This window comes from Scyliorhinus canicula, chromosome 5 (genome assembly GCF_902713615.1).
Source record: "Scyliorhinus canicula chromosome 5, sScyCan1.1, whole genome shotgun sequence".
NCBI classification, from domain to species: Eukaryota; Metazoa; Chordata; class Chondrichthyes; order Carcharhiniformes; family Scyliorhinidae; genus Scyliorhinus; species Scyliorhinus canicula.
In genome coordinates this window covers 137,391,671-137,414,932 of record NC_052150.1, presented here as the reverse complement: position 1 = coordinate 137,414,932, position 23,262 = coordinate 137,391,671, and the positions used below count along the sequence as shown (strand labels likewise).

General features: G+C 47.8%; 1 protein-coding gene across 1 annotated transcript in view; it reads right to left on the bottom strand.

Annotated features, from left to right (window-relative positions):
* LOC119965686 overlaps positions 1-23,262 on the bottom strand; it is a 130,593-nt gene that overhangs the window by 27,779 nt on the left and 79,552 nt on the right. The window contains exons 6-7 of the mRNA XM_038796447.1: positions 22,170-22,489; positions 11,195-11,281 (exon numbers count right to left, since the gene is read on the bottom strand). Of these exons, the coding sequence (XP_038652375.1) occupies positions 11,195-11,281; positions 22,170-22,489 (407 nt within the window). The remainder of the gene's footprint in view (positions 1-11,194; positions 11,282-22,169; positions 22,490-23,262) is intronic.

Sequence of the window (23,262 nt, the reverse complement as noted above, 5' to 3'; positions counted from 1 at the left end):
CCACACCACCATTCAGTACGATCATAGCTGATTTTGGACTCTCCCAAATCCCTTAATTCCCTGAGACACCCAATCCCAGCCTTAAATATATTCAATTATGGAGTAACCACAACCCTCTGGTGTAGAGAATTCCAAAGATTCACAACCTTTTGAGTGAAGACATTTCTCACCTCAGTCCTAAATGATTGTCTCCTTATCCTGTGATTGTGCTCTGCGTTTTAGATTTCCTGACCAGTGGAAACAATCTCTCAACATCCATCCTATCAAACCCCTTCAGAATTTTGTAGGTTTTAACTCAGTCGTCCCATGGGCTAATTTAGGGAACCTTTGCTGTACCACCCCCAATGGAAGTATATTATTTCTTAAATGTGGAAACCAAAACTACACTTAGGACTCTAGTTACGGTCTCACCAAAACCCTATACAACTGCAGCAAGACATATTTATTATTGTACTCCAATCCCTTCCCAATTCCCCCCTTTTAGTTGCTCATGCTTCCTCAGGGAAACTGTTCCTTCGTTCCACATAGATTAATGCCTATGTGGGCCACAACAACTGGATCTTCCACTCCCACCCCAAGTTCCCCTCCTGTACTGAGGAAGTGCCCTAAGCCCTGACACCAGCAAGCAACGTAGCCTTTAATTCTCATGCTCATGACTGCAGAGAAGAACATTTGTCCCCTTAACTGTCATGTCCCCTATTGCAACTTTATGGCTTTTTGCTCCTCATTCTTGATTGGCCCCCTGAATCAAGGTCAGTTTGTTCATCCACACTGTAGTTCCTGCTCTCGTCGACACATGCTACAAGAACCTCAAACCTTTTGGACAATTGCAAGAGCTGAGGCTCTTCCATTGCTAACTTGTCGATCTCCATACCTGCCTCTCACACAGTCACACGTATCCCTCAAACTACTATTACCATAAAGGCAGGAGCAATCTGATACATAGCATGTTATCATGGAGTCTGCTAACTACTTCTCTGGAACTTGCACTTAGAATTGGCCATTCACATGCATGTCTTATTACTCTCTCAATCTTCCCCTTATACCGGGTTCACAGGTCACATGACCTTGGTCTAGAGACCGCATGGTGTGCCTGTACCGCCACCTGCAGGTTGGAGGTCACACACCATCCATCTATGATATAGCCCATAGGCATATCACCACATCCCCCACCATCGGGAACATTCTTTCCATCCATTCAATCCAAACTCGTCTAATCCGGTTAGAATTGTCTAAGTTACTATGAGATCCCTCCACGCCCTCACTCTTCTAAACTCCAATGAATATAATCCTAACCGATTTAGTCTCTCCTCATATGACAGTCCCGCCATCCCCGGCATCAGCCTGGCAAACCTTCGTTGCACCCACCCCATAACAGAGGCTGGTTTAGCACAGGGCTAAATAGCTAGCTTTTAAAGCAGACCAAGGCAGGCCAGCAGCATGGTTCAATTCCCGTACCAACCTCCCCGAACAGGCGCCGGAATGTGGCGACTAGGGGCTTTTCACAGGAACTTCATTTGAAGCCTACTTGTGACAATAAACGATTTTCATTTCATTTTTCATTTTTTCATAACAAGAACATCCTTCCTCAGATAAGGACACCAAAACTGTACACAATACTCCAGGTGTGGCCTCACTAATGCCTTATAAAATTGTAGCAAAACAACCCTATTCCTACAGATACCTTTTGCAGTTACATACACACATAAACCCTCCATCCTCCTCCAGTGGCAGATATTAAAGTACACAAGGCCTGGAAGATTGGGTTATTCTGGATCAACTTGTTTCCAAACTTTTCCACAAATGAAAACTATTTAAGAAAACACATGCACAATGACAGGCAAAAAAAGCCTGTTTCCAGTCACACTTCTATAAAACAAAAAATACGGGATTTCCCCCAATATTTATCTCTTTCTATCGCACACCTCTCCACTTTAAACATCTGGATTGATTTGACATATTGTCACATGTATTGAGGTATAGTGAAAAGTATTGTTCTGCGTACAGTCCAGACTGATTGTTCCATACAAGAAAAAACATAGGACATAAGTTAAGTACACAATGTAAATGCATAGGCACAGACATCGGGTGAAGCAGACTAGGTGTCGCACTACTTTACTCGCAAAGTAAATAATTAGACAAATGTAAAAGAGCAGGAAAGTCACTGGAAACAATTTTACTTTGTTCTCTTTTGTTGTTCCAGCAGCAAAATTAATACTTCAAAGCCAATCCCAGGAGACAGCTTTTAGAAAAGAAAAATTAAGGTTTTTTAAATTGGGAACTCATACACATAAATAAATAAAATAATCTGTAAATGTAGGATGTTACCTACTGCCCATGGTCCCTCTCTCTCTCTCTCTCTAATCTAGGGAGGCCTCCTACGGTCCCGAGTCTCTCCCTCTCCTTCCCGCATTCGCTCTCTTCCTCAAACACAGTCAGAGCTGCTCTACCTGCATTGGATTCGCCACCATCTTGGCCTCCCTTTCACTTCTAGATCTGCCAATAGCGATGCCGAGATTCCAATTCGCTTTCCTTTTCCATTGAAATAGGAGGGTTGCTGTAACTGGGAGGGTTGTGGAAGGGATTGTGTGTGACAAATAATTTTAAATAGGTTCACCCAGTGGAGCCTCCCAATTAACTGCCAAAAATAGCCCCCTCTCTACTCAATAAAAAAAGACAACTCAGAGTCATAGAGCGGAACTTATCAGCTGTTCACGCCGGCGGGATAATCCAATTCCATCATCAGCGCACGGATATTGTGACAATGAGGGGTCCAGTCAACGGGAAATCCCGTTGACAACAGCAAGACTAGAAAATCCTGCTGGCGGTCCACCTTTGCTGCCAAATAACACGTGGCAGGTGGCTCGGTAAATCTCACCCATAGAGTTTTCAAGCACAGAAAGAGTCCTTTCGGCCCATCGCGTCCACGCCCGTCATCATGATCTATTTAAATCCATTTTCCAAGCACTTGGGCCGTAGCCTTGTGATGCAGTATTTCAACTGCCCATCTAAATACTTCTGAAGTGTTGTGAGGGTTCCTGCCTCTACCACCCTTTCAGGCAGTGAGTTCCAGATTCCAACCACTCTCTGGGTGAAAAAGTTTTTCCCCACCTCTCCTCTAAACCTGCCGCCCATTACTTTAGATCCATGTCCTTTGGTTGTTGACCCCTCCACTAGGGGGAAAAGCACCTTCCTGTCCATCCTATCTATGCCCCTCATAATTTTATCCACCTCAATCAGGTGCCCGCTCAGCCTTCGATGCTCCAAAGAAAACAATCCCAGCCTATGCAATCTCTCTTGATAGCTGAAACAATCCAGCACAGGCAACATCCTGGTAAATCTCCTCTGCAACATCACTTCTTTTCTGTAGTAGAACATAGAACATAGAACAGTACAGCACAGAACAGGCCCTTCGGCCCTCAATGCAGTGCAGTGAGCACAACTGCACAGTGCTCCAGCTGGAGCCTAATCTGCATTTTATACAGCTCCAGCATAACCTCCCTGCTCTTTTATCCAATGCATCGGTTAATAAAAGCAAACTCCAATAGGCCTAGGGCTGCATAGTGCGCTATGGTTAACACTGCCGCCTCATGGCACTGAGGACCCGGGTTCAATCCCAGCCCTGGGTCACTGGCCATGTGGAGTTTGCACATTCTCCCCGTACCTGCATTGGTCTTTCCCCCATAACCCAAAGATGTGCAGGGTAGGTGGATTAGCCATGTTAAGTTACCTCTTAATTGGAAAAATATAATTGGGTACTCTAAATGTATTAAAACGAATCCCATAGGCCTTCTTAACCACCTCACCTATCTGCCCTGCTGTCGACAGCAATCTGTGAACATGCACACCAAGGCCCCTCTGGTCCTCTGTACTTCCTGGAGTCCGACCATTAGTGTATATTCCCTTGCCTTATTAGTCCTCCTAAAAAGCATTACCTCACACTTTTCATGGTTAAATTCCATTTCCCACTCTTCTGCCATTTAACCAACCCATCTATATCGTCCTGTAATCTGAGGCCTTACTCCTCATTATTTACACCACCAATTTTTGTGTCATCAACACTAAAATGATCTTTTTGTAAAGGTAATGAAACGTCCACACCGAATAGGTCTAAACAAAAATGTACTTTATTTTACAATTGTTATTATGTACAGCTCCAGTCGTTCCCTACTGGGTGTACTCCAGTCAGTGCCTTACTGGCCGACTCTATGCAAAGCCAAGTATCAGGAGAGCTCGTGTTCTGCAATATCCATGGGATAGTTAATCATTCCCACCTTGTAAGACTCATGCAGGTTATAAAATCCCCCGCCCCCCCCCCAATCCTGAAGAATCCTCCGAAGACCGTACTGAAGGAGGACACCAAACCCTTTTAGCGTCTGGCTGTTCATCATGCGTTGGGTCGAGTGGCGGGTACCTCAAAGGCGAACGCCCCTTCCGACACCAAAAATGAAAATCCTGAGGATTCCCCATTGGAGAGCTCTGCATCTCCATCTCAGAGTCCGAGTCGATAACCTCAATCATCTGAGCGTCTTGACCCCCCCTTGCGGTTGCATAGTGGCCTGATCAAGCAGCAGATGCGGTTTTAGAAGTTTGAGGAATTTTCAGAAGAAGCAGTCGCCTGGGCCGAATAGGGTCAAGGTAGTTTCATATAGTGTGACCTTGGGCTTGCACCTGGTAAAAAACCGGAAGCCTGGTGAAAGAGAACACCAGAGATCCACTGGGTGCTGTTGGTGAAGTTTCAAACAAACACCCAGTCGCCTGTAACAAAGTGTCTGGAATGTCAACGTCAAGTGAGGCAATGCCTTTACTGATCCTGGTTGCGGTGCACATTCACATCATGTCTGGAAAAATCACGTGACGGTGGTTATGAAGTCTTCGGCCCATCAGCTGTTCGGCAGGGGCTACCTCAGTCACTGCGTGCGAAGTGGTCCTGTTGCAAAACAAGAAATGAGCCAGCCTGGTGTCCATCAATCCTGAAGATTGTTTCTTGAGGCACAGTTAAATATTTGCACCTCTCATTCTGCTAAACCATTAGAAGCCAGGTGGTATGCGACGGTTCCATTATGTTGCTCACCATTTTCCCTCAAAAACCGGGAGAACTCACTCGTGAAAGGAGAGTAGTTTTCAGTGACAAATACTTCAGGGAGGCCATGCGTGCAAAATGATAAACACAACTTCACGGGGAGAAAAGACAATTGGCTATTGCCTTTCATTTTCATCTGTGGGACAGGACAGCCCCAATACCATAGGGTGATATATTACATGTGATGAGTAAGGGTTTGGCGGGATTGTAATGGATCAGTAACCCGGAAGACGCTAACTGCTTCTTCACCTACCACAAAGCTGTTTCCTTCAGCTGGCCACAGGCCCAAACATGATTTTTCTTCAGAAGAAGGTGTAAAGGAGCCAACGTGGTTGCAAGTTCAGAGAGAAACTTTCCCTAATAGTTAACAAGACCAAGGAACGAGAGAAGTTCTGAGACGTCAGGGTGGGGCCTGCGGGTTGGTGTTCACCTTCTCTGGAAAAAAATAATTGTTTATGCTAATTTTATTGAACCAGTCCTCCGAATTAGGGTCAAATGGCTCAAGCTTTCCAAATAGAGGCATTATCATAACTCTCTGACTGACTGCTGAATAGACCCTCTTCCTTTCAGGATCCTTCCTCATGATTTCCTTATTTCCCCTTTCTTTATTTTTACCATTATCATTTTTGATCCATAGATGCTTAATGGACATGTATCTTTAAGTCAAACAGCAGAGAGAATGGAAAATTCAAGAATAGTATTTGGTACTGGTTTTCGAACAGGAGAACTCAGACATTGTGGCACCCGAGAGATGGGGTGGGACTTGGTTCAATTGGTTGGCTGGTGGGTAATAAATTGGCCAAACTTTTGATAGGATCAGGTCCACTCACAGATGCGTGACGCCGTGACAGGTAAAGAGTCCATGAAATTCAGAGTCGCGAGTACCTCGACCGTCCTGGGGATCGATAAGGGGCCTGTTCACATTAACAGGTGCTGATTGGATCCTGCCTGAGTGGGATAATTTCCAGAGACTCGAGGAAAGAAGAGCTTGAATCCTGGATGCTAAAAGGAAAGGGCCTGCTCTCCTCTCCCTCAAGTTCGCTCCAGAAAAATTTATGTTTTTCTGGAATTGCAGAAACTTGAACGAATCTACTGTGAAAACCTCAAACTGAAAGCAATGTTTGAAGAGAAGAAAGGTGCTAGAAATGGCCATCTGAAACACATTATCTTTTTACTTTCATCCTTAGTATGTTCACCTCTCTCTGTCCCTTTCTGTTTGTTTGTCTTGTGTGCATGCTTGTGTATGTGTAGAGATTGGGGCAAGTTAAAGTGAGAGATTAGAATTAGATAATAGAGAACCAGTTGTATTTGCTGCATATTTCATTATAGTTCTTGTTATTAATAAAAAGTAATTGTGTTTACATTTACAAACCTGTGACTGTAATTATTGGGCAGTCCAGTGCTAAGGACTTTGGGTATTTTTCTAAGTATTATTGGGTAGTTCAAATGTGTTGCGACTTTGGGTGGGGGGGGGGGGGGGGTGGTTGGGGCTGGAACTGACCACATGCTAGCCAAGGGTGTTGAAATAGCTTTCACTGACCTATACACAAGGTCTGCTCTGCCATTCTCTGTGGCTAATGAAAAGTGCTACATTGATCCTCGTCGCCAATTGTAATATCTTGGAAGCAGTGGCGACCACCAAGCAGGGTAATGATAGAATTATTTATTAACAGAAGAACAATGTAGAGAATTATAATGATGCTACTGATGACTTTGACTTGTTTCTAGAATATCCAGGAGAGCCCGCACCCAGCCCCAGGATTTGGCTACAACAAAAACATTTAAAGTTGAATTCTCTTGTCTCTCCAATGCTCGCTGCTCCAGCTCCTCCAATCACCGACTCCTTTTAACTTTTGCAGTTCTACGATTGGTGCAGCTAGAGCAGTGAGCGTGAGAGACACAATCTGTAATTGGAGGAGAGCTACACACAGATTCTGTCGCTCCAATCAAACTCTGCGTTGTTTTCCAGCTCCCAAAGAGACACACTGTGTGCAATTGTTCAGTTCCATTTAGACTTGAGGAGCCACAACGTAAAGTAATATTGTTCTGGATGGCCTTTCTTGAATTTTGTTGTCCCCATCTTTTCTTTTGTGCTGGCCACTTTGTGACTTTATGAGGGCACGTTTACCCATCAGCCTGTGTATATTGAACCCTGCTTTGCACCATCGTATGCCAGAAGTGTACATGGATGATCCATGACAGTCTCCTCCGGAGGTCAGCACCATCTCAGAAGCCAGATTTTAGCCAATTTGATTCACTCCATGTGATATCAAGAAACAGCTGAACTCATCTGGGTACAGCAAAGGCTATGGGCCCTGGCAACTCAAAAGGTAGCCACACCTCGAGCCAAGCTGTTCCAACGCTAGCACCTACCTGACAAAGTAGAATATTGACCAGCTGTGTCCTGTCCACAAACAGCAGAACTAACTTCAAATTTCAGTCCAAACATTGACAAATATCCAGAACATTTTACAAAGTGTGGCATCAAAGAGACCTAGAAAATTGAAGTCAGTGGGAATCAGGGAAACTCTTTCCACCAGTTGGTGTCATTCCTTGCACGAAGAAAGGTGATTGTGGTTGTTACAGGTCAATCAGCTCAGCCCCAAGATATTGCTGCAGGAGGCCCTCAGGGGAATGTCTCATACGTAGCAAGTAACTTGGACAGTATTCTCCCCCCCGCTCCCCCCCCCAAGCCGGGTGGGAGAAGCGCCGGAGCGCCGCGCGAATCGCGCCATGCCGACCCGACACCCACACGCGATTCTCCCACCCCCCACAACCAGCACTGCGCGAATCGCGCCGGGCCGCTCGGAGAATCGGCGCAAATGGCGAGCGGCAATTCTCCGGCCTGGACGGGCCGAGCTGCCGTGTGTAAACGGCCGAGTCCCGCCGGCGCCGCCCACACCTGGTCGCTGCCGGCGGGTACTCGTCGCAAAGGTTTTGGGGGGCGGCCTGTGGGGGGGGGGGGGGGTCTCCGTTCCCAGCGGGGCCTCCGAAGGGGTCTGGACCATGATCGGGGCTCACCGATCGGCGGACCGGCCTCTTCACCCCTGGGCCGACTTCCTTCCACGGCCGCCCCAGAACCCCGGCCCCATGTTGGTGAGGGGCCGGAGCGCTCCGCAAGGTAGCCGCACATGCGCTAGTTGGCGCCGGCCCAACTGCCCATGCACAGGACCCAAGGCGCCGTGCCTTTTACGCGGCGCCGGGTCTCTAACGCCATGCTGAGGCCCCGCCCTGTAAACAGCGCGACGCCCCTACTAGCCCCACGGGGTGGGGAGGGGGGGGGAGAAAGAGAGAGAATAGGGGTCTGGGAACGGGCGCCAATGCCGGAGTAAAACACTCCGGTTTTTATTCCGGCGTCGGCACTTAGACTCCCTTTGGGATGATCCCGCCCCTGACCTCTGGACACCTCAAAGTCTTTTCACCATCTGCAAAGGACTGGTCAGGTTGTGATGCAATGCTGGCCACTTCCCTGGACGAGTACAGCTCCATGCAACATTCACTAATGCCAACATTACCCACCTGGTCATCCCCATTATCCACCTTAAATACTCACTCTATACATCACCAGTGCTCAGTGGCAGCAGAGTGTACCAACAACTTGGTGCGCTGCAGCAACATCTTCGATAGCACCTTCCAAACTTGCAAGCTCTATCATCTAGAAGGGCAACAGCGGTAAGTGCACGGAAATACCAATACTGCCCCTCCAAGCTACGCACTATCCTAACTTGGAAATACATCACTGCTCCATCGTCACATGCCCAAAATCCTAGAAGTCGCTTCGTATCAGCGCTATTCACGTCACTACATGGATTGCAGCAGCTCGAGATGGAAGCTGACCTTCATGTTCTAATGGGTAATTGGAGATGGGCAATAAATGCTGGCCGGAGATGTCGATGCCCAATCAGAAAATTGTAAAAACAAAATGAAAACAGATCCAAAATGTAATCAAAGAGATAAATGGGATGTTAGCATATTCTCAAGGAGACTGGGTTAATAATTATGCTTTAGCTATACAGTACCTTGATTCAATTCAATCTTCAGTATCTTGACCAGTTCCAGGTACAGCACCTCAGAAAGAATATATTGGCCTTGTTGGGGATGCAGTGCAGACTCACCAGAATGATACCATGGTTAAAAGATTACTTATGAGGATTGGTTGCACAACTTTGGCTTGCACTTCCTTGGTTATAGATGATCGAGAGGATGAATAAAGAATTGTTGCAGATTCATTTTTCTCAAAGCCTGCCATAATTTTGTACTAGTTCTCTTGCTTTTCTTTGATCAAATACAGTAGTTCAAAAAGTGATCACTGGTATATTGCAAAGGTCCTCAAAGTGACCAAGAACTGGGCCAGAATACATGTTACTGACACACAGCGCCATAGCTGAGGCTATATGTGAGAACAGACCAGAATAATTAGCTCCATTACTCTGGTGATGACGCACAATCAGATCAGTCTCTGTATATCATAGCATTTACAGTGCAGGAGGAAGCCATTCAGCCCATCGAGTCTGCACCGGCTCTTGGAAAGAGCACCCTACCCAACGTCAACAACTCCACCCTATCCCCATAACCCAGTAATCCCACCCAACACTAAGGGCAATTTTGGACACTAAGGGCAATTTATCATGGCCAATCTACCTAACCTGCACATCTTTGGACTGTGGGAGGAAACCGGAGCACCCGGAGGAAACCCACACACACACGGGGAGGATGTGCAGACTCCGCACAGACAGTGACCCAAGCCGGAATCGAACCTGGGACTCTGGAGCTGTGAAGCGATTGTGCTATCCACAATGCTACCGTGCTGCCCTACATTGCCCGGCATGATTCATCACAAACTGGAGAAACAATGGGCGCGATTCTCCCAAAGGGAGACAAAGTTCCGACGCCAGAGTGAAAACTGGAGTGTTCACTCCGGTGTCGGAGGCCACTCCTCACCCCCTATTCTCCCACCCCCAGGGGGCTAGGGGCGGCGGCGCGTCAATCTCGCGCGCCGGGCCTTGACGCCCACGTCAAAGCAGCGGCGCCTGAATGACGCGGCCGGCGGCGCCTAAATGACGTCACCCGCGCATGCGCGGTTGCCATCTTCCCCTCCGCTGCCCCGCAAGGCATGGAGGATTTATTTTGCAGGGCGGCGGAGGGAAAAGAGTGCGTCTTTCAGAGATGCCGGCCCAACGATCGGTGGGCACCGATCGCGGGCCAGACCCCTCCTGAGCGCCCCCTTGGTGCTCGATCCTCCCTCCCCCCCCCCCACAGGCCCCACTGGCAGCGGTCGCGCACTGTTCACGCCGGCAGCGACCAGGTATGGTTGGCGCCGGCGTGAACCGGTCGTATTAGGCAGGCAGCTCGGCCCATCCGGGCCGGAGAATCGGCGCTCGACTGGAGCGGCGATCTCCGGCCTGCCGGTCGCAAAATGCGACACGCTGTTTGGGGGGTGGGGGGGGGGGGACTGGCGTGGCGTGAAGCGCCCGGCACTCCAGTGATTCTCCCACCCAGCGTGGGAGTCGGACAATCGCGCCCAATGCATTTTATAGGAAAGATGTATGTCACTGTTATAACATATAACCGAGAGACAGGATTTTCAACACTTGTAATGTGAAAAGAAAGAGGAGGAACCGGCTGAATAAAGAGACCATCATGGTACTGAACCCCTCCAACTTTGACCAGACATCATCTCATTGGTATTTCATCAAAAGCAGTGCCATCCTTCCTACCAATTATGATTATTTTTGCGATGGCAAGCAAAAGCAGGCAGGGTCAGACTGCGGAGTCTGTGGGGTCTTCTGATTTTCAACTTAGCGAAAAACTGGCTGCGCTGAAGTACAATCCTACATGATATCTCCATCGAGGCCTGGCAGATTTCAGGTGGCATGAGCATTCTGGGTTGAAATAAATGTTGTGCGGCTGGATTCTCCGTCGGCAGGATTCTCCGTTTCGTCGGCAGTGCATTCATGCCCGCAGATTTCCCGATGGCATGGGGATGCTCAAAATGAGAAACCCCATGGCCGCTGCCAGGACAGAGGATTCCGCTGCCGGCGGGGGTGCACCGCCCCAGAAAATGGTGTGGCAAGACGGAGAATCCCGCCCACGATACTTAGATATACTTACCACATAGATTGCTTTCTGAATCCAGTCATATATATTTGACACATTGACAGTCACTTGGTAGACCCCTTCATTTTGAAATGTATGATTCTGCATACAAAAATAAATGCATATTAATAAAATGCACATTACTAATCACTAGATTCAGTTTTCTAAATCATTATTGTTACTCTACTGGATACACTTTAGGACTCTTACTTTATTTTTTAGAAAATTAACCAATAGGTGAGTATTAACTTGACAGGTTTTTATTAGCTAAGCACGGAGAGGCCAGAGATTAACAGACCTTAGCGTTGATAGTTTGAACTGATCTGACATAAAACTGAACATTCTGTCCTAGTGCAATGAGGGAGAAACCTGCTCATGGAACAAATTCATCATCAGGTCCGAAGAACTTTCCAATATCAAGCTTCTCAGATATGCAAAAAAACCTACCAAATACCTATTGTGCGGTTTACCATGTCAGCTTTATCAGTATTTGCAAATAACTTATTCCAAGTATATTTTACAGATTTCGGACTGGCTTGGATTCCGGAATAGCTCACTATTATGATCTCTTTTAACCCCATTTCACTTGCAATTGCTGAACTGCAATTAAACATGTCAACTTGCACAGATCCTATCCCAAAGCAACTTTGTTCTTCACATGATCCAAAGGTCACTTGCAGCGTACTTCATCTTTACTGGTGGCCCTCAACATATTTGTATTTCAATGGAAAGAATTTGCTCCTCAGTTTTTGTCTTCATATAGCAAACATTAATTCAGGAGCGTGCTGTGGGAATAGTTGCTTTATGGCCTACATGCCAGTAGTTGCTGGTGCAATGTTGCAACATTCCTTAATAATTATAATATTATAAATTTGGATAGTGTTAGCTGGTATCATACTTGCTAATACTGCTATAAACTGGCATCTCAATGAAGACATAAGCAAACAAGATAGCTAAACTTCAAGGCAAAAATGTCTTCACACAGAAATATGAGACACAATATTGACTGGGGCAGAGAAGCTTTAGCCTGCAACTGGTTGTGCTGTATCTCTGCACCTAACCTTAGATACTGACACCTGAAACTTTCTAACATAAACATCATTCAGGGTAAGTTTCAGCCTGGGAATTTGGGTAGCAACAGCAGTGTAGATCACCCTCCTTTCACAAACCATGCCTCATTTTTATTTCAGAAATTTCCAGAAGAGACCACTGATTAAGAACAAGAGTTTCATCCATTAATAAGAAACACTTATAATTAATTCTTGCCCTATCAATTTTCCAAGTCTTGGGGACTTTTGGATTTCAACAAATGAATAACTAAAAGCGTGGGAAAGCCTAAGGCAACACTTCACACAAATCTAACACTATCCCTGTCATCTGGAGCGTGAAACTTGCATCTTATGCTGCGCAAATGTCAGCAGTTTAGTACAAATGAAAACCAATGCATGGCTTAACGGAGCTGCCTTTTTCTAATGTCAGGGTGGGGCAGCAAGAATATTTTGAATGATATTCTTCATAATCTACACTACTATGACTGGCCTCAAAGTGTTAGCATTAGAAAAATGCAAGGGTGACTCAAGTGATATAATTCTATTGGAAAACTGAAAGGGAGAACTGGTCAATTGGGGCACAGTGACTGAGCCTCTATTTCTTAGACTTCAGCTGTAGAATGGCATGCAGGAATTATTTTGTCTGCCTTCTGTAGCTTGGCATTTTGATCTCAAGGTTACATCATTTGTTTTAAAAGAACAGCCATTCAGTTTGAAATCCTTTGTTTATTTTTTAATGTTTTTATTAAGGCATATATCAAAAAGAGAAGAAACAGGAAATCTTATAACAAATAAATAACCAACACCCCCGTGCCCCACCAGGCCTGCTGTTACCCTCCACCTGCTCAGCCTCTTTTTTTGAACCCAAAGTCCCTGCCCCCCCCCCCCCCTGGGCTCAGCGGCTCCATCCCAACAAGATCCGTCTCCGGGCTACCAAAGAGGCAAAGGCCAAAACATCGGCATCGCTCACCCCCTGGACTCCCGAGTCTTCCGACACTCCAAAAGTTCGCTACTTCTCGACTTGGGACAACCTTCACCCTCAGCACCTCAGACATAAGACCATAAGACACAAAATCCCGCCAGAATCCCTCAAGCTTCGTTCAGACCCAAAACATGTGGACATGGCTCACGGGCCCCCTCCGCGCACTGCCCACACCTATCCTTCCCTCCCCCCCCCCCAAATAAAATCTGCTCATTCTGACCACCGTCATTGGCGCTCTGTGAACTACCTTAATTTGGATAAGGCTAAGCCTAGCGCACAAAGAGGATGCATTCACCCTTCTCAGAGCTTCCTCACATAACCCAGCCTCTAGCATGCTCCCCAGCTCGTCCTCCCACTTCCGCTTACATAGAACATAGAACAGTACAGCACAGAACAGGCCCTTCGACCCTCGATGTGATGCCGAGCAATGATCACCCTACTCAAACCCACATATCCACCCTATACCCATAACCCAACAACCCCCCCCCCCTTAACCTTACTTTTTAGGACACTACGGGCAATTTAGCATGGCCAATCTACCTAACCCGGACATCTTTGGACTGTGGGAGGAAACCGGAGCACCCGGAGGAAACCCACGCACACACGGGGAGGACGTGCAGACTCCGCACAGACAGTGACCCAGCCGGGAACTGAACCTGGGACCCTGGAGCTGTGAAGCATTTATGCTAACCACCATGCTACCGTGCTGCCCATACCTTCTCTTATCGGGGCCCGCTCCCAGTCCATTAATTCTTTGTAAAACTCTGACACCCTGCCATCACCAACCCCTGCTTTCGACACCATTTTGTCCTATAATCCCGGGGGCGGCAGGTCAGGATCGGATGGCAGCTGCTTCTTCACATAGTCCCGAACCAGAATCCATTCCCACTGGGCAGTTGATACTCCTCTACCAACCCCTCAAAGCCCGCTTCACCCCTCCAGCAGCACCCTTTTCATCCAAGGAGCTTTTCACACCCACACAAACCCCAAGATCAATGTATTGACCTTCTTAAAAACAGGCCTTTGGAATAAGAATCGAAGGTTCTGAAACACAAATAAAATCTTTGGGAGTACCGTCATCTTCACAGACTACACGCACCCTTCCAAAGACAACGGCAGCACATCCCATTTCTTGAAATCTCGCTTCATTTGCTCCACCAACAAACTCAGTTTATGTAATTGCTCCCATCCCCGCGCCACCTGGATGCCCAGATACCTGAAACTCGCCGCAGCTACCTTAAACAACAGCTCGACCAGCTTCCCCTCCTGCCCCCTCGCTTGGATCGGAAAGACGTCACTCTTCCCCATGCTTAGCTTCTACTCAGAGAATCGGCCAAGTTTCACCAAAATGTCCATGATACCTCCAATACTTCCCAATGGGTCCGATATGTAGAGCAACAGATCATCTGCATATCGCAAAACTCTATGTTCCACCCACCCTACCGCACTATCCCCTGCCAACCCCTTGACGCTGAAAGCGCAATTGCCAGTAGCTCTATCGCCAAGGCAAAGAGCAATGGGGAGAGTGGGCATCCCTGCCTCGTCCCACAATACAGCTTAAAATACCCCAAACTTACCCAGTTCATCCTCACAAAAGTACCCGGCACTTGATACAGTTACCGGACCCAGTCCACAAACCCCAGCCCAAATCCAAACCGCCCCAGCACCTCCCACAGATATTCTCATTCCACCCAATCAAAGGCCTTCTCCGCATCCATAGCAACCGCCACCTCCACATTCCGTCCCTCTGAGGGCATCATTATAACGTTCAACAGGCGCTTAATGACGTTAGCCGACAGATGCCTCCCCTTTACAAACTCAGTCTGGTCTTCTCCTATCACCCCGGCACACAGTCCTCAATCTGCAAGGCCAAGATCTTAGCCAAAAACTTGGTGTCCACATTCAGCAGTGATATCGGGCGGTAAGACCCATGCTGCTCCGGATCCTTATCCCTCTTCAAAATTAAAGATATTGAGGCCTGCAATAATGTGTGTGTGTGGGGCACCCGTCTCATAAACTTCACATTGTCCCAATTTGGGACATAAACATTTACCAGGACCACAGGTATCCCCTCCAGCTTCCAACTCACTATCACAAACCTTTCCCCCGAATCAGCTACTATATTTCTCTCAAACGCTTATTTACCAGCACCACCACGTCTTCAGGTCTCACCCCGAATGACAGATCCGCAGATCGCAGCGGACCCCCTCCGGACTTGATTTTTTTGTAGGGGGTGAATGTGGTGAATGCAACTCTGTAATTCACACTGTGATATAACCATACGATTGTAAGCGCAGATGCGTTGCCCGACCACTAGGGGGGGTAGCTCTGGGAATGCTTAGGAGTTTGTACAGGGCTCCACCCGTGGCTCCGCCCACAGCTCCTCCCCCTGGACTGCTGTATAAATATCGATGCCCAGAGCCAGCCAACCAGTTCATCGAGAGTTCAACGTGTAACAGGCTGGCTCTGTTCATATCTCAAAGCACGTGTCTAGTGAATTGATGGTCTCATCAAGAACATTAGGAGGTACTGAACGTGGTTATGGTATCGGCGGAGGGGAAGGAAACAGAGGTGGTTGTGGCATTGGACGTCGAGAAACTTTTGACCGGGTAGAATGGGGGTATTTGGTGGCAGTTCTAGAGCGTTTTGGAATTGGACACAGAATTGTGGACTGGGTAAAGCTATTATATAAGGAGCCGAGGGCCAGTGTTCGCACAAATAACATCAGCTCAGAATACTTTCCTCTCCACCTTGGGACTAGGCAGAGATGTCCTATGTCCCCCCTGCTGTTTGCACTCGTGACTGAGCCATTGGCCATCGCATTAAGAAGTTCGGGGGAATGGAAAGGGATAGTGCGGGTGGGGGGTGGATAGAGCATAGGATGTCCTTATATGCCGATGACTTGTTATTATACATGTCGGAACCGAGTGTGTCATAGGGGGAATACTGGAACTACTTCAGGTGTTTGGCTCTTTCTCAGGGTACAAATTAAATCTAGACGAGAGTGAATATTTTGTGGTGTCTCAGCCAGGGGTGGGGGCAGGGGTGGGGTAGTTGCCATTCCATAAGGCAGGGACTCACTTTAGATATCTGGGGGTGCAAGTTGCCCGAGATTGGGGGGCTCTTCAGGTACAACATTTCTAGTTTGGTGGGGAGGGTGAAAGTTGATCTGGCAAGATGGGATGGTCTCCCTCCGTCATTGGTGGATTGGGTACAGGCGGTTAAAATGAATGCGGTGCCGCGATTCCTGTTTATTTTTCAATGTCTGCCAATTTTCCTGCCAAAGGCATTTTTTAGAGAGATTGAAGGGATGATTACCTCGTTCATGTGGGGAGGGAAGGTGGCCAGAATTTAAAAAGTGCTACTGGAGAGGAAGGCAGGCAGGGGGTTTGTGTCTTCTGAACCTGGTGTATTATTACTGGGCGGCGAATGTGGAGAAGGTACGGAGCTGGGTCAGAGGGGTTGACTCCCAATGGGTCAGAGTGGAGGAGAGTTTAGGGAGGTGGTCGGGATTGAAGGCGCTAGCGACAGCGCCGCTCTCACCGGCCCTGGGGAGGTACTCAAGAAGTCCGGTAGTAATAGCTTCGTTGTGAATTTGGAGGCAGTTTCGACAGCACTTCGGGTTGGGGGCAGGGTCAAGGGAAATGCCGATTCGGGGGAACCATAGATTTGAGCCAGGGAAGTAGGATGGAAATTTTCGGAAATGGGAGGAGAAGGGGATTAAGACACTAAAAGATTTGTTTCTTGGGGGTCGGTTTGCGGGATTGAAGGAGCTGGGAGCGAAGTATGCGCTGGAGCAGGGGGAAATATTTAGATACATGCAGGTTCAAGACTTTGCTAGAAAGGAGATACAGAACGTCCCAGTAGAGCTGGCTTCCACATTGCTGGAGGAGGTGCTGACGACAGGGGGACTGGAGAAGGGAGTATTATCGGCGGTTTACGGGAATATTTTGGAGGAGGAGAAGGCGGCGCTCGACGGGATCAAGGCAAAGTGGGTGGAAGAGTTGGGAGCGGGAATGGAGGAGGTGTTCTGGTGAGAGGTGCTCCAGAGGGTGAATGCCTCCACCTCGGGGGGGGGGGGGGGGGGGGGGGGGGGGGGGGGGGGGGGGGGGGGGGGGGAAGCCACGTTCATATGTTTTGTTCCTGTTGGATTACTGGAAGGAAATGAAAATGAAAATGAAAATCGCTTATTGTCACGAGTAGGCTTCAATGAAGTTACTGTGAAAAGCCCCTAGTCGGCACATTACGGCGCCTGTCCAGGGAGGCTGGTACGGGAAGTGTTTCCCGTACAGGAGGTGTTTAGGGAAATCTCTAAAGTGGTGCACGTGAAACTGGTCTCGGATCCTTGGGAGGCCATATTCGGGGTGTCGGACAGCCGGGGTTGGAAACGGGTGCGGAGGCACATATTTTAGCCTTCGCCTCGTTGATTGGCCGAAGGGAGATCCTGTTATGGTGGAGATCAACCTCTGCACCCTGTGCCTTGGTGTGGTGGGAGGACATGCGGGCTAATGTTTGGGGGTTTGGTGGGAGGACTGGATCGTTGTTATTGGTATGGGGATTGACATTACATTTGTTACTGATTATTGTTTATTGTTGAGTGTAGATTGGGAGAAAATGTGATAAAGGAGGAGAATAATAAAATATATATTTTTTAAATAGCCCATCCAGCTCGCCTGGAAGTCCCGCCCAATCCTCCCACCCGATTCCCCTCCCCCCCTGCTCGCACACCTCACAAGCAACAATGAAGCAAGAAAAAAAAAGTGCACTCACCCTCAATCACGACCAAACATCTCGAAGGAGAAAAGTTCTCCAACAATCAACAAAAACAAAGATACAAGAAAAAAAGGACCGAAAAAGCACCCACCTCCTCCACAGTACAATGTCCTCCTTCTCATGCCAATCCATTGTCTCTTAAAAACTTCATTGTCTTCTCTGTTGTTCCAAAATAGTGCACTCGGCTATAAAAAGTCACCCAGAGGTGGGCCGGGTGCAAAATCCCAAATTTACCCCCATTTTTAAAGAGTGCAGCCTTCTCCTCTTCGCCAGGTCCACGCCCAGATTTAGGTACACCCGAAGCTCACTCCCTCCAAGCTGCACCTCATGTGCCTCGCCCATCTCAGTATCTACTCCTTGACAAGGAACTGTGAAGACGCACCACCATCGCCCTCGGTGGCTCATTCGCCGGTGGCTTCCTCATCAGCGCCCTGTGCGCTCGGTCAACCGCCAGGGGCCGGTCAAAGGCACCCTCCCTCATCAAATTCTCCAATATATTGGCCACATATGTGCCAGCGTCCGCACCCTCGATGCCTTCAGGCATCCCCACGATTCTTAGGTTCTGCCGCCGGGAGCGGTTCTCCAAGTCCTCCACTTTCTCCCTTAACCGCTTCCTGAGTCTCCCGCATCACACCTATCTCAGCCGCCAATGAGGCGAGCTGCTCTTCGTGCTCCCCCACCGCCCCCTCCACTTTTCAAATGGCCTGGCCCTGGGACTCCAGCCTCTGCTCCACCCAGTCAATTCCCGCTTTTAAAGGCTCCACCGCCTTGGCTAGGTCCGCCTGGGCCTCCCTCCTCTGTGGCTAAACGTTTCAATTTAAAAATCCACCAGTTGCTCCGTCGATCATTGGGCAGGCAATGGATCCATAGATCCATCCACCAGAACCACCAGTGGAGTCAAACGTTTCTCCAGCCAGTCCTCCACCTCTTTTCTACAAAGCATCCACCCTACAAATGGGAAAAATGTCCCAAAAAACAGCCTTGAGCGGAAGTTGCCAAATGCGCGACCACTCACACATGGCCGCCACCGGAACTCTAAAAATCCTTTGTTTTGTTGCCTGGCATCATTACAAAAATCATATTGTAATTGATAAAAAAGGGAAAAATCCAAATGCTGGAAATCTGAAATAAATTGCAAAATTGCTGAAAAGCACTTTCTAGTTCAGGCAGAATTAGTGATGAGAGTTAATAAGCTGAATATTTATCCTAAAAAAAGGACAGCTTTGGGTGGGGTGGAGAGAAAATTGATTCCCAACCCAAACCTATCTTCAACTCACCCACTTCTGGTTTTATCTGAGGCCTGAAGGTGAGCAGGTGATCCAAGGAAGTAGATGGAATTTTACATATGATAATAAGGTTGCAAGCCTCATTGTCATTCAGGTTTTCAACTTTAATTATTACAGTCCCATCCCCTAATATGAGGCCGTCCCATCCCCTAATATGAGGCCCTGATATAGCCCCGCAACCCCTGGCACAAGGCTTCTGATTCACCCACATACCCATAAGGCATCCACCCCTCACCATGATGGTAGCTCACCCAAATGACCAACCCTACTCTACTCAATGTCATACATAAACAAGGAAGCAGTAACCTAACTGTCATTTGGTCTTCCTAATTTTTTAATAATAATCTTTATTATTGTCACAAGGAGGCTGACATTAACACTGCAATGAAGTTACTGTGAAAATCCCCTAGTTGCCACACTCCAGCACCTGTTCGAGTACATTGAGGGAGAATTCAGAATGTCCAATTCACCTAACAACATGTCTTTTGGGACTTGTGGGAGTAAACAGGAGCACCTGGAGGAAACCCACGCAGACATGGGGAGAACGTGCAGACTCCACACTGACAGTGACCCAAGCCGGGAAGCGAACCAGTCCCTGGCACTGTGAAGCAACAGTGCTAACCACCGTGCTAGCGTGCCACCCAAGAGAAGACTTTTCACTAACAACAAGAGACCATCATTGACTTGGTGGGCCAAATGGCCTTTTTCTATGCTGTAATAATTCAAATGACTCTAAGCTTGCAGGAACAGCATGTCTCAAATAGAAGGCATGTTTGGGTCCTGGAGAATGTTATCTAATAGAAGAGCAGGCCTCATGGTTTCACATGAAAATAGTGGAGGAGGAACAGTTGATGGTGTGTGTGAAGGGCAATAACAGAGGGAATGTGAGGGGAAAATCTACTTTGGGTCTATGATCACTGGACTGCAGTGAATGCGAGGTGCAATGAAGTGAGCGTTTATCCTCTGCTTAGTTTTAGTGAAACTGAAGTCCACAAATATTGGGTAGATTGTCTCAGCCCACGCTGGGCCAGAGAATCGCTGCGACTGGCGCGAATCGCGCCACGCCACCCCGATGCCGGGACGTGATTATCCGGAGAGCAGAGAATCGGCGCCATTGGAGCCGGCACGGTTCTAACCTGGTCTTGCCCAGCAGGACCGCGGCATGGAAGGATCCAGGGGCGGCCTGTAGGGTGGGGTGGGGTCCTCCGTTGTGGCCTGGCCCGCGATCGGGGCCGGCACGGAGAAGGGAGGACACCGCGCATGGGCGGAAATCGGCCAGTCCCACTGCTCATGCACGCGTTGGCGCTGGTGCCACTGCACATGCGCGGATCCTGCAGCACCCATCTGGCGCGACAGCGTTTACAACGGCGTCAACACTTAGCCTCAGGATCAGAGAATACGATGGTGTCAATACTTAGCCTCAGGATCAGTAAATCCCACCCATTGTTCATATGGTGCCTTCTCAAAAATGCCTCGCATATAATAAATATCCTCTGCAATGCAGTATTTGCGAAATTATGGTATTTTGGAAATACAGCAGGTATTCAGCACCAGTGTGACAAACAACCAGATGATCAATGGCCAGTTTGTATATCTTTTATGCCAAGTTAGTTGAGGGATGATTATTTGGCAGAGTATGAGGAGAAACATTATTCAATTAATGCCATGGAATATTAAGCATCCACCCAGATGGAACAAGATGATTAGTTCTTGATAGTTGTGATGTCTCAAAGGACAACATTATTTATTGATCTGCTGATATTTATATGTTGCTTCAGCCAAACTTTTTAATTCAGGAAAAATTTTAATTCCATTAGCCAGAGGCTACATTTTGACCTTTGTTGCTCTACTTTCTACTCCTTCTCATGCCAATACATATTTTTATGGCATAATGATCAGAACTGTATGCTGTATTCGACATTAAACTTAAAATGCTTTCAGGATATCCACTGCATTTGGTAAATGAAACGTTGAACAATATTGTTCATTAGGTTCACAAAAGTTAGTCTTGTTGGCACAGCAAGTCAGTCAAGCAATACACAGAAGTGGTGGGATTTTCCAGCTCTGCCCACCGCCGGGATTGTTTGGTTCCCACCAAGCCTTTTGGCTGGGCCGCTGAATCTCCTGCAGTGGCCCTCCAACAATGGGGCTTGAAAATAGCAGCCAAGCTTGAAAAAAACAAATATTCAGTGAATTCATTATTTTATTAACCATTTTATATTCCCAGGCGAAGCGGTAGCGCGGGGGTTAGCACTGCTGCCTCATGGTGCTGAGGACCCCGGGTCGAGCCTGGCCTCCGGGTCACAGTCCGTGCGGAGGTTGCACATTCTCTCTGTATCTGCGTGGGTCTCACCCCCACAACCCAAAGATGTGCAGGGCAGGTGGATTGCCCACGCTAAATTGCCCCTTAATTGGAAAAAAAAGAATTGGGTACTCCAAATTAATTTGAAAAAATATTTTATATTGCTGCAACCGTCAAACTGTAGTAAAAAAAAAAGACATTCACAGAAACTATTAACAAACCTATAAGCAGCACTCTTTGTTTGTGTGTTCCTGAGGCTTGGACAATACTGCTGCGGCCATATTTACTCGCCAGCCCTTATTCCTCTTCAAGTTGGCCTTCTTACTGAGCAATTGTTTTTACAACTGAATTGCTTGCAAGGCATTAGGATGGAATAGTGTCTCATGTAGGTCTGGTCAGGACAAGTTCCCTTTCCCTGAATGGTATCGGTCAAGTCTTTGGCTTTTATGTTAGTCGGGGAGACTGACTGATAACTTTTCCGGTGTCAGCATACAAATGAACCAGGTTCGCTGAATTCAGTTTCTGAACGTGCCATGACAGGATTTCAACTCATGACGTCCGAGTTGCCTGGCTAATTTGTACTTTAAGCATGACTTACCACTGTATGCGAAAGACAGTCCAGTTGCTGGTATTCACTGCAGTTCTGGAGGCTTTGTGAGGAATGTGTGCTGTTGTCATCACTGAAGTGCCAAAGAAAACTCAATTCAATCCCCATAGCAACAAAGGCCTCAAAGTTATAGTCAATTCCAAGGAAAACTTTCTCCAGGGGACTTGTTTCGTCAACAGTAAATGGAATACAGGATGGGATCTGCTCAGTCAGTTGTACAAGCTTCACTTCAAGAGCAGTAGGCGCTGGATCCAAAACTATAACAGTGATGTTTTTCTCCTCTCGGGAAATCTGATTGTCTGCAATTACAGCTGGGAATTAAAAGCAGAAGCTACCAATTATTAATCAGGAATGGCATGCATAGGCAGGGCATCTAAATAAATCTTACTGACTTCACCAACTCCACGAGGACAATTTTTAAAGATATTATCGTAATTTAAAAAAAAATAATAATTCTTATTGAAATTTTTTGAAAAATGTATAGCAACAGAACAATAATAATAATAACAATAATAAACACCCCCCGGCACCCGTAACCACGCATATAACGAGCCCCCCCCACCCCCCAAACCCAATAAACAACAAAATAAATTAACAATAATCAAATTAACTTAAACAATACCCCCCTGAAACCCCCCTTCTCCTCCCCTCCCCATTTCTCTCCCTCCCTCCCCCTCCTCCACCCCCTCCCCCTCTCTACCCCCCCTCTCTACCCCTCCTCTCCCCCTCCCCCTCTTTTCTTCTCCCCCCCCCTTCTCTTCTCCCCCCCTTCTCTTCTCCCCCCCTTCTCTTCTCCCCCCCCTTCTCTTCTCCCCCCTTCTCTTCTCCCCCCTTCTCTTCTCCCCCCCCTTTTCTTCCCCCCTCCTTCTCTTCCCCCCCCTCCTTCTCTTTCCCCCCCCCTCCTTCTCTTCCCCCCCTCCTTCTCTTCCCCCCCCCTCCTTCTCTTCCCCCCCCCCTCCTTCTCTTTCCCCCCCCCCCTCCTTCTCTTCCCCCCCCTTCCCGCCCCGGGTTGCTGCTGCTGCTGACCTAGTTCCTTATCGTTGAGCCAGAAAGTCGAGGAAAGGCTGCCACCTCCTAAAGAACC